The following is a 12,349-nucleotide window of genomic DNA, read 5'->3' on the forward strand; positions in this document are numbered from 1 at the left end:
GGTGCTCCTTCCTCTCCCTCCCTCCCTCCCTCCCTCAGGGTCGCGTCTCTCTGGGTGGCCAGGGGTGGGCTGGGCTCGTTTGCCCTTGCAGTGCTGTTGCCCGGTCCCTTGGTGCTGTTTTCCGGTGAGCGGGTGGCCTCCCGGATTTGGGGGTGGGAGGGGTGGCGAGGGTGGCGTGGGTGGTGTGGCTGGATGGGGTGGGGTGGGGTGGCTGGGCGAGGGGTGGGTGTCCTGGTGGGGGGGGGGGGTTGGGGGGGGGGGCGGCATGGTGGGGGAGGGGGGTGTGGGGGGGTGGCGGGGGTGGGGGGGCGGGAGTTTGGGGTCTGGGGGGCGGGAGGGGTCGAGTTGTGGGGGAGTATGGGGGGGGGCGGGTGGTCGTGGGGGAAGTGTGGCTGTGGGCCGGTGGGGCGCCGTGGGGGTCTGCTATGGCCCGTTCTGCTGCGCGGGCCTTGGGGCTCTGGCTGTGTCGGCGGGGGTCGCTCCGGGCTCCTGGGCTGGGTCTCCGCTTGGTGGCTCCTGCGGGGGGGCTGTGTGGACCTCCTTGTGCTGGAGGGGACAGCTCCCTCCTTTTGGTGGAGGTTTTCATGCATGCCAGACCCACCACACCGGCACCTACCAAAACGGTTTTCATGCATGCATGTTTTCATGCATGCCAGACCCACCACACCGGCACCTACCAAAACTACCGTTTTGGTAGGTGCCGGAGGAACTACCGTTCCTCCGGTCGCTGAGTCAGTGGAGGTTGCTGGGTTAGTGTCTGTGGATCTCACTCTGCTCTATCTATCCTTCTTGTGGTCTCCTGACATCTTCATGATTGATCCAGTTGTGATTTTGTCGTATTAGGAGTTTGTGAAGGGTTTTAGATTTGTAAATGGTTTTAAGGTGTGAATTAAAGAGCACAAACAAATAAAATGCACCTTTTCTCTTAGAACACTGTCTATGCCTCACCTTTCTGTCTGTCCTGTGTTTGTTTTATGTTTCACTTGGGTGTGCACAGCCCTCAATGGCATAATGTAGGAAACAGCTTGAAATAAACATGATAGGTTAATTTGCCATGAGGGCCGGTGATGGTCACAGTCACAAAGAAGAAAAAAATTGCACATGAAGCTTAAGCAATGACACCATGGGTGGTTGGTGTCATTTTTGAGCGGACTTGCAGACAAAAAAAAAAAAAAAAAAAAGGTTTATAATTTCATTTAATTTTATGTAATTCTATCTGTCAGAATATGTTTACATGCTTTAATATATATATAAAAACATTATTTTTCTGTACATTGCTGCAACACCTGTCCTCCCTATCTGTCTGAAACGCTCTGTTTTAACCTGATTGGTCACCTGACCAAAGCGAGATGACACTGGTTACATCCTGTAACTCCAGATCTGTGTGGAGGCAGACAGAAGCAACTCTGTGGTGGAAACAGTGGTAGACTGTGGGGAAAATGCTCATTCCTACTTAGGAGCCAAACTAGCTGCTAGACAGGAATTATTCAAATTTGTCACATGATGATTTAAACAAGTAATGGCAGAAAAACCAGGAGTTTCAATCAGGTGTTTAAAGCAGGTAAAGAGCAGTGTTTTCTGTAGGACAGAAGAACTATTGCATGGACTGTATACCTATGCAGGAAAAACAGTTAAACACACTAAAGGAAAATGAAAAACCGAAAAGTACGGCCTCTAATTAGATCACTGTTGACTACATTTATGTGATTAATGGTCTTTAACACAGCCCTCACTTTCATTCATGTGTGGTCATCAAAGTGTCCACACTTCTGTCAGCTCTCTACCACCTTCTGAAGCTTCTTCAAGCTTCCACTGTTCTGTTCTCCTAAAGATGATCATTTAAGGCTGTACCAGTGTAATCTTTTCCTCGGTCCAGTTGAAAGATTTGTTTCCACAGCACCACATTTTCTCACTTCCATCTCCTCTTTTTCACTCTCAGGTCCCCCAAATCTCTGCTCTGCGTGGTTCCTGATGTTTCTGTCTTCAGTGACGGCTGGCGTTGTCTACGACGCGTCATCACCGTTCCTCTGTCGCTCATCCGGCTGGACGGCCTGATTTATCGCACGACCTTCAGCTTCACCTACACCCCTGAACTCCAGCCGCCTCCGTCTATCCGGGGAGCGGTGGGGGGAGGGAAGAGAGAAGGAGGGATGGACGGAGGCCAGGAAGACATCCTATTAGAGACCATCCATCAGGAGTTCACCAGAGCCAACTTTCATCTCTTCATGCAGAGCAGCTAATCTGTCCTCAGGAGACCTTTTAGACAGCAATCACAGTCTGACCATTTGCTTTTGGATCAGTGTTGGTTCCATGTCATTCTGCTATGTTCAAACTGATACAAGACCATAATGTTCTCAGTTTATTATTCGCAATTTTGAAAATAATTATTCAGTAGATTCACTGGAAATGCTGTAAAGTCTGTTTATTATTACTGAGATGAGATATTTTGTAAATTTTGGGGAAAAATAGGCCTAAGGAGGGTCATACACTTCAAGGTTATATCTAGTTTACATATAATTGTTTAGGGTCTCATTTCCCAAAAAAGACAAACATTCAAATGTGTTTTTCCTTTATATGACGTGTAATCAAGAAGGTTGTTGCTAGAGGTACGGACCCGTACCCGTAGCCTGTGGACTACGGATACGGCACTTTCCGTTTGCCAATCAGATATGCGAGATCTGGTCACGTGACTCCCGGTAGACGCTAGCGGTACGGACCCGTAGCATCGGTACTACAGGTACGGACCCTAACCCTAACCCTAACCTTAACCTTTGCTTACCTTTCAACAGTTTGCAGTGGTTAGCAGCTTCACGAGACTCGCGTACGGGTCCGTATCTGTCTGGCAAATGGAAAGTGCCGTATCCATAGGCCACAGGCTACGGGTACGGGTCCGTATCTGTAGACACTACCAATCAAGAAGTTCCAGGACTGTACCAGGATCTAGTTAAAGAAAAACCACATCTAATCAGTCCCTCCAGGATTTCGCAGGCATTTTTCGAGATTGTTGTGGCCTAAAATGCTTGAATTCGCAGCAGCTTTTCAAAAGATTGTGATGACAGTTGCAATGGTCAGCATATTTGTTGCGATAAAATTGCAAGAGACAGTGACAACTGCCAAAATGTTTTGCATTTTTTTCAGCTCTTAGAACATGTTTCAACAGTTTGGTTGACAATATTTATTCCAAAACGAATTCTTTAACATCCTCCAACCCATTTCCACAAAAGCTGGCACACCACGATGGAAAATTAGCAGCAGCCAGATACTGGTTTAACATGAAGTGGTTGGTAGATTTAAGGCACTAAATGATCATTTACTGTTGAATTAATCATATTTGGACATATCTATCAGTGGTTTAAAAACTTATTTCAAGTCCTGGCACACACGTGTTCTCACACACACACGGCTTGTCATGTCAATTAACAAGAAAAGCACTCAGAGAGCACAGTGCTCCACTAAGACTGTTCATTACCTGACCTTGTGCTGAACACAGGCGTGTGTTATTCATGTGTACGTTATGTACAGACACTGAATTGTATGATATCTAGCGGGCGACAGGAATTGATGGGACTCAGAAACACCCCCACTATTTAATCAGTTGTTCCCTGTATCATTTCCAATACGTCCACAGAGGTAGATTTGTTATAGGATCACAATGATGTGATCATCAGCAGGCTGCTGAAGTAGCGTTCACTTGTTGCCATGGTTACCGTGCTGCTAGCAGACGCCGTGCCGCTACCTCAATGGGAAATTCTTAACAAATCCCTGGATCCAGACTTCAAGCTGCATCACTGCCAAAATCTAATCACTTGGTCTTTGAGTCATTTCTGATCTTCACTGAAAATTTCATCCAAATCTCTTAGTCTGTTTTTGAGTAATGTTGCTAATAGAGAAAGGATTCACATATACTGATCATCACATAACTCCGCCACGTTCCTTGGTGGAATAATTAATCTAATTTATCTTCATTCTTTCAGTGCTCTAACGCAGTGGTTCTCAACCCTGTTCCTCAGGACCCCATGTCCTGCATGTTTTAGAAGCTTCCCTGCTCCAACACACCTGATTCAAATATCAGCTCGTCATCAGGCTTCTGCAGAGGCTTGATGAGGAGCTGATCATTTGAATCAGGTGTGTTGGAGCAGGGAAGCATCTAAAACATGCAGGACATGGGGTCCTGAGGAACAGGGTTGAGAACCACTGCTCTAACGGATCTGTATGCAACAGTTTCCATCATGGTGATTTATCTGGTCTGTGGTCTGCTCCTTTCAGTCGTTCTCCTAATATGTTTCATGGTAGAAAAGTGCTTGTCAGTCAATGTTCTTTTTTAAATTCCACGGCAGTATTGCATGGGGAGGAAAACAGTTTACTTCCGCTTTCGTGAAGAACATCAGGGAATTGTTTATCATGGTCTTCAGCAGTAATTCTTGTTGGTGAATGAGAGACATTAGAATCAGACACGTCTGCATCTTCAAACCATAAACAGGAAGTGAATTTGGTGATGTACGTGAATTATGTTTGTGCTGGGGACTGCTTTTAATGGTGGAACTCATGGGAGGCGGGACAAAATTGCAGAAAAGTTGCAGTGATTGGACAAAATTACAAGGTTGCGCAGAATTTATGGAGAATGGTTGAATTTGCGTTAATTAGTATGATCGCAACATGGAGGGAGTGTCTAATATTAATTTGGTTGCCATCCCCTTCAAAGTAGTTTCCATGTGCAGAGATGCAATAAGGCAGCCATGATATTGTTTTGCTCTGTTCGCATTGCTCCTGCCATGTGTGGAACACTCTCCGGAAGACCGCATTTGAAATTTCACAATGCATCTTGAGCTCATACAGGCAGTAAACATCAAATTCAGTGTCAAACTGACCAAATCTTCCTTCCAAGAATCAAAGAAAAAGAATCAAAGTGTTTATTGTCATGTGCACAGTATGGAAACATGTTTCCCTGTAAATTCTTACTCTGCTGTCCACCTAATGCCTAATGTGTAAGAATAAATTTAAAAGAATATAAAGAGAAATTTAAATTTAAAATAGAACAAATAACACAAGTGTAAAATTTAAAATATAAAAATACAATACAATTGTGACAGGTTCGCTGTCCGTGGGTCCACTCAATACACACACGCCCGGGTTGTCGAGGGAATATTGTTTATTACGTTACTACTTAAAGTTCTCCGCAGCCCGGTACGCAGCCTCCGCTGCCTCTCAGTTTCCGTTGTCTCTCCGCTGCTCCTCAGTCCATGCAGCCTCTGCTGTCTCTCCGCTGCTCCTCAGTCCATACAGCCTCTGCTGTCTCTCCGCTGCTCCTCAGTCCATACAGCCTCTGCTGTCTCTCCGCTCGCCCGACCTTTTATCCTCCGCTCCGGCTGCTACTGTGGAGATAATCAGGTCAGCCGATTATCATCACCTGTGTCAATTACCTTGACGCTGCCTCCACGCACCCCTCCACACCTCTCTCTCCTGCAGCTGAGCTCTCCCACGCCCATCGCCACATATCCCCACCGCCCGACTTAGGCCGGGGAGCCATCCGGCCTAACCAACTCCCCCCACCGGCTCCAAGGAGCGGGAGAGGAAGTCAGCCACGGCCATCTGCGCCCCCGGCCTATGAATCACTGCGAACTTAAAAGGCTGTAAAGCTAGATACCACCGTGTGATTCGGGCGTTGGTATCCTTCATGCGATGGAGCCATTGGAGAGGGGCGTGGTCCGAACAGAGGGTGAATGGGCGTCCCAGGAGGTAGTAGCGCAGGGCCCCGACCGCCCACCTGATTGCCAGGCACTCCTTCTCTACCGTGCTGTAGCGAGCCTCCCTCTCAGACAACTTGCGGCTGATGTAAACTACTGGGCGGTCGACGCCCCGCACCTGCTGGGACAAAACAGCCCCCAGCCCTCTGTTCGACGCATCAGTCTGCAGGAAAAAAGGGAGAGAGAAGTTAGGTGTGTAGAGGAGTGGCTCCCCACAGAGGGCCTGCTTTATTCTCTCAAACGCCCGCTGGCACTGCTCCGTCCACTGGACCGGATCTGAGGCACTCTTCCGGGTCAGGTCGGTCAAGGGGCTGGCCAGGTCCGACAATTTAGGTATGAACCGCTGATAGTAGCCCGCCAGCCCCAGGAACCGCCGTACCTCTTTTTTGGACTTGGGCTGCGGACAGGCTGCGATTGCTGCTGTCTTATCCACCTGTGGGCGCACCTGCCCGCCGCCCAAGTGGTGACCCAGATACCGTACCTCCCTCCGTCCAACCGCGCACTTCTTCGGGTTGGCCGTCAGCCCCGCCTGTCTCAAAGACTCCAGCACCGCGGCCACCTGCCGCACATGCGCCACCCAGCTGTTACTATGGATGATAACATCATCCAGGTAGGCGGCCGCATATGCTGCGTGCGGCCGCAGCACCCTGTCCATGAGACGCTGGAACGTGGCTGGGGCTCCGAACAACCCGAACGGAAGCGTCGTGAATTGGTACAAACCGTACGGAGTGGAGAAGGCCGTTTTTTCCTTGGACTCCGGTGACAGGGGAATCTGCCAGTAGCCCTTGGTCAAATCCAGTGTGGTGAAGAAACGCGCAGTGCCCAGCCGATCCAGGAGCTCGTCGACCCTGGGCATGGGATAGGCATCAAATCGTGACACGTCATTCACCCTGCGGTAGTCCACACAGAACCGTATAGACCCATCCTTCTTGACGACAAGAACAATGGGGCTACACCAGGCACTGTTTGACTCTTCTATCACTCCCATCTCTAGCATTGCTTTCAATTCCTTCTGAACTAATTTTCTCTTATGTTCAGGCAGTCTGTAAGGTCGTGAAAAAACCCTCACGCCTCGGGGGGTCTCGATGTGGTGCTGTATGAGGTCTGTACGCCCTGGCAGGGGGGAAAACACATCAGCAAACCGCTCCTGCAACATGGCAATGTCGGCTTTTTGGGACTGCGAGAGGTGGTTCTCAACAGGGAGTGAGGTGGAATTGCCCGGCTTTGGAACCTCAGGCCCTAACTCGTCTCTCTCTTCAACTACAGTCACCAAAGAAGCCGACTCCGCCTCTCTCCATGCTTTTAGGAGGTTGAGGTGGTAAATCTGTGGTGCTTCTCCCCTGTCAGAGCGTGCCACCTCATAATCCACCTCCCCTACTCGTCGTGTGACCACGAAGGGCCCTTGCCACTTGGCGAGTAATTTAGAGCTAGAAGATGGGAGTAATACAAGTACTTTGTCTCCCGGTGAAAATTGTCTGAGCTTTGCCCCTCTGTTGTACAGGCGTTGTTGTCGTTCCTGGGCCTTGAGCAAATTCTCACGTGAAAGCTGTCCCAGTGATTGGAGTTTTGCTCTAAGGTCCAGGACGTACTGTATTTCATTCTTACTTGGGCTTGGACCTTCCTCCCAGTTTTCTTTAACCAGGTCCAAAACCCCACGTGGCTTCCTGCCAAACAACAGTTCAAAGGGAGAAAATCCCGTGGAGGCCTGGGGCACCTCCCGCACTGCAAACAACAGAGGGTCCAGCCATTTATCCCAATTGCTGCTCTCCTCGTGAATGAACTTACGAATCATGTTCTTCAAGGTCTTATTCAGACGCTCCACCAGACCATCGGTCTGTGGGTGGTACACACTTGTCCGAATAGACTTGATGCCCAATAATTCGTAAAGTTCCCGAAGTGTTCGTGACATAAACGAGGTGCCCTGGTCAGTCAGAATCTCTTTGGGGATTCCAACTCGGGAGATGACCTGAAACAGTGCTTGTGCAACACTCTTTGCAGAGATGGTGCGCAACGGCACTGCTTCGGGATATCGTGTTGCGTAATCCACTAGGACTAACACAAACCGATATCCTCGTGCGCTCCGGTGAAATGGCCCGATGAGGTCCATGCCAATTCTTTCAAACGGAACCTCTATCAGTGGTAATGGGTGCAAAGGCGCCCGCGGGATGGCCGGTTGGTTAACCAACTGGCATTCAGGACAAGACGCACACCACCGGCGTACGTCCTCCCGAATGCCAGGCCAATAGAATCGGGCCATGACCCGGTCGAGTGTTTTTTCATATCCCATGTGACCAGCCATTGGGTTGAAATGTGCCGCCTGGAAAACAGTTTCCCGGCGGCCCCTCGGCACCAACAATTGGGTGACTATACTCTGTGTCTGAGTGTCACGAGTCACTCTGTATAATCTGTCTCGGATCAATGAAAAGTGTGGATATGTAGGTGCTGTGCCCGGGTGCACAAACTGACCATCAATCTTTATCACTTGGTCGAAAGCTGAGCGCAGAGTATCATCTCGAGACTGTTCCAGAGGAAAATCTTCCATGGGGTGTAGGACAGGAACCCGCGGAGCCTCCTGACGAGGTCCCACGGGATCCCCCTCCCCGTCTGCAGTGTCGAATAACCTCGCGTCACCGCTGAGCACAGCACATATATCACACGTCCCTACCGCTCGTGAACGCACTCCCACACATTTCCCAACTACCCCCTGGAACCCAGGCCAATCCGTACCCAAAATAAGGGGGTGCGTAAGGCGGGAGCTAACCGCGGCCTTTATAATATGCTTTTTTTCCCTGAATCTAACTTCCACTGGCACAACAGGATATTTGTGAACATCCCCATGTACACACCTTATCCTCACCCAGGATGCCTCCACCAATGCCCCGGGTCGAACCAGGTTTTGGTGAATCAGGGACTGTCCACAGCCCGAATCCACCATAGCCCGATGTACACCCCCCTGGATCCTTACCGGAACGCTGTATGTCCCACCCGGACCGGGAGAGGGTGCTGGCGTGCCGGCAACCCGAACCACCTGGCCGACCTCCATGAGCGGACACTCCCGTCGGAAATGGCCAGGCTGCCCACACCGCCAGCACTCCTGTCCTGACGTTTGAGGAGCCCCCGGTGGGTTGGAGACAGCGTCAGCAGCAGCCGGAGCCTGGTGTGGAGGAGAAGCAAGAGAGAGGTTAGTACGGGGCGTCGGAACCGGCGGCGTCGGAGAACGTGGCGCCGATGTCCGCGCAGCCAGGGTTTTCCTGCGTGGCGCTGGTGTTGGTCGCATCCCGGGAGGTGCCCGTCCTTGGCCTTCCGCCTGGACCGCCAGGTGATCCTCGGCCAGCGTCACTGCTGTCCCCAGGTCGGCCGGGCGATGACACCTCACCCAGTTGCTCGTCTCCCCTGGCAACCCCTCGATGAACTGCTCCACCACAATCTTTTCCAGAAGCCGACTCTCCTCCGCGGTCTCCCCCGGCAGCAGCCACCTGGTTGCTGCGTCCTTCACCTGCTGGGCGAACACAAACGGCCGGTCGCCCGCGCCCAGCCGAGCACCCCGGAAACGGCGCCGGTGGTCCTCAGGCGAGAGGCCCGTCCTGTCCAGCACCGCCCTCCTGACATCGGCGAAAGACCTCCGGGCCGCCGCCGGCAGGCTGATCGCCGCCGTCTGGGCCTCCCCCGTCAGCAGGGGAAGCAGCCGCACCGCCCACTCCGTCTGCGGCCACCCACATGCCACCGCCGTGGCCTGGAACATATCCAAAAATGATTGCGGGTCATCCTCCGCCGTCATCTTCTGAAGAGACAGTCCGGAGATGGAGGAGGAGGAGCCCGGTGATCCCCCTGGTCGAGACAACAGCTGTTCCAAGACGCGGGTCTGCCTCTCCGTCTGCTGGTGCAGCGCCTCCAGGTGCTGCCGATTCGCCGCCACCTGGTCGGCGTGCATCGCCGCCAAGTCCCGGAGCATCTGGGCCAGCGCAGACACAGGCTGCACCGGTTCCGCCGGAGGCGCAGACATCCCCGTGTATCAAGTGCCGGTTGGGCGCCAATGTGACAGGTTCGCTGTCCGTGGGTCCACTCAATACACACACGCCCGGGTTGTCGAGGGAATATTGTTTATTACGTTACTACTTAAAGTTCTCCGCAGCCCGGTACGCAGCCTCCGCTGCCTCTCAGTTCCCGCTGTCTCCGTTGTCTCTCCGCTGCTCCTCAGTCCATGCAGCCTCTGCTGTCTCTCCGCTGCTCCTCAGTCCATACAGCCTCTGCTGTCTCTCCGCTGCTCCTCAGTCCATACAGCCTCTGCTGTCTCTCCGCTCGCCCGACCTTTTATCCTCTGCTCCGGCTGCTACTGTGGAGATAATCAGGTCAGCCGATTATCATCACCTGTGTCAATTACCTTGACGCTGCCTCCACGCACCCCTCCACACCTCTCTCTCCTGCAGCTGAGCTCTCCCACGCCCATCGCCACAACAATACAAATGCAAATATGGCAGTACAGTATTGTGCTGCTGGTGTAAACTTCGGTCAGCAGTTTAGGAGTCTGATGGCAGTGGGAAAGAAAGAGTTCTTAAACCTAGTGGTCCTGCATTTCATACTCTGTACCTCCGGCCTGAGGGTAGAAGTGTGAACAGACCGTGCTGGGGGTGGGTGGGATCCCTTAGGATGGAGGCAGCTCTACTAATGACTCTGGTGGTAAATGCTCTGCAGAGAGGGCAGTGGAGTTCTGGTGATCTTCTCAGCAGTCTTCACCACTCTCTGCATGCGTTTGCGGTCCATAGCAGTAGTGCTGCCATACCACACGGTGATGCAGCTGGTCAAGATGCTCTCAACGATGCAGCTGTAGAAGTTGCTGAGGATCTTAGGTGACATGCCAAATTTCCTCAGCCTCCTCAGGAAGTACAGCCGCTGTTGCGCCTTCTCAACAAGCTGTGTGGAGTTGAGTGTCCAGGTTAGGTCCTCACTGATGTGAACGCCCAGGTATTTAAAGCTGCTCACCCTCCCCAGATAGCAAACTATGGGTGAATCAATGTTGAATCTATGTTGAGACCTAACGTCGAAATTATACAGAAAGCGCAAGGTTGATAAAATGTTGAGTCAACGTTTGCTTACATAGATTACATGTTTGCAAACATAGATTCAACATTAATTAAACATTGACCTGTCAAACATTTTAATTAAACCAAAATACAATGTAGATTCAATGGTATCTTTTAAACACAAACTTCAATGTTGACAAAATGTTGTTGAATCAACGTTGATCCAACCATCAGTCTTCAACCGTAACCACAATTCAACCTTCTTAACCCTAATTCAACATTGATTTAACATCTTTTTCTATCTGGGTAAAGTGTGATATATGGTTGAAAATCAAACGTTGACTCAACATTTTATCAACCTTGCGCTTTCTGTATAATTTCGACGTTCGGTCTCAACATATATTCAACATTGATTCACCCATAGTTTGCTATCTGGGTCTCCACTTCAAGCTCCTGGATGTACAGTGGCTGCTGAGGTCTTCTCTCCTTCCTCATGTCCACTATCATCTCCTTCGTCTTGTCTGCATTGAGGGTGAGGTTGTTGACTTTACACCATGACACCAGACTGGCCACCTCCCTCCTGTAGGCCGCTTTGTCTCCGCTGGTGATGCGTCCTATCACTGCAGTGCCATCTGCGAACTTTAGGATGATGTTATCCTTGTGGGAGGCGACACAGTCATATGTGAACAGGGTGTAGAGGATGGGGCTGAGGACACATCCCTGTGGGGTGCCAATGTTGGTTGTAATGCTGGCTGAAGTCCTATTACCGATTCTGACAGACTGAGGCCTGCCAGTCAAAAAGTCTAGGGGCCAGTCACAGAGGGCGGGGTGCAGACTAAGTGAGGACAGTTTGTGGGTGAGCTTGTGGGGGACAACTGTATTAAAGGCAGAGCTGTAGTCAACAAAGAGTATCCTGATGTAGGAATCTGTGTTTTTCAGGTGGGAGAGAGAATAGTGAAGGACGGCAGCAATGGCATCAGAGGTGGACCTGTTGGGCCTGTAGGCAAATTGCAGGGGGTCCAGGGTGTCGGGTAAGCTGTTCTGAATGTGGGCCAGCACCACTCTCTCAAAACACTTCATGATGATTGGAGTGAGTACTACTGGCCTGTAGTCGTTCAGACAGGTGGGTGGGCTCTTTTTGAGGAGGGGGACGATGGTTGTGGTCTTAAAGCAAGAGGGAACAATGCTTTGACTGAGTGAAAGGTTGAAGATGGAGGTGAGAACATCAGCCAGCTCGTTGGCACACGCTCTGAGTGCCCTCCCAGGGATGCAGTCTGGTCCTGCTGCCTTGCGGGGGTTGATCTTCCTCAAAGCTCTGTGTACCTGGCCTGATGAGACAGTCAGTAAGGGGGAGGGGAATTGCGTGGACCCAGCATGTGTGTGCCTCCTCTCTGTGTGGTAGTTGGAGGTCTCAAAGCGAGTGTAGAAGAGGTTGAGGTCATCCGGCAGGTTGTCTGTGGAGCTGATGGTACTGGTGGTGGTCCTGTAGTCCGTGATGTGCTGCAGGCCTTGCCACACTCGCCCGGCGTCAGCAATGGAGTAGAAGCCATTCAGCTTTTCTCTCTTAGCTACTGTGATGGCTTT

The 12,349-nt window shown here is 51.1% G+C and overlaps 1 protein-coding gene across 1 annotated transcript in view; it reads left to right on the forward strand.

Moving 5' to 3' along the window:
- Nucleotides 1-3,045, forward strand: part of rbpjl (recombination signal binding protein for immunoglobulin kappa J region-like) — a 74,073-nt gene extending 71,028 nt beyond the window's left edge. The window contains exon 12 of the mRNA XM_051948069.1: nt 1,940-3,045. Within this exon, the coding sequence (XP_051804029.1) occupies nt 1,940-2,240 (301 nt within the window). The 3' untranslated portion in view covers nt 2,241-3,045. The remainder of the gene's footprint in view (nt 1-1,939) is intronic.
- Nucleotides 3,046-12,349: the final 9,304 nt, after the last annotated feature.

This window comes from Acanthochromis polyacanthus, chromosome 5 (genome assembly GCF_021347895.1).
Source record: "Acanthochromis polyacanthus isolate Apoly-LR-REF ecotype Palm Island chromosome 5, KAUST_Apoly_ChrSc, whole genome shotgun sequence".
NCBI classification, from domain to species: Eukaryota; Metazoa; Chordata; class Actinopteri; family Pomacentridae; genus Acanthochromis; species Acanthochromis polyacanthus.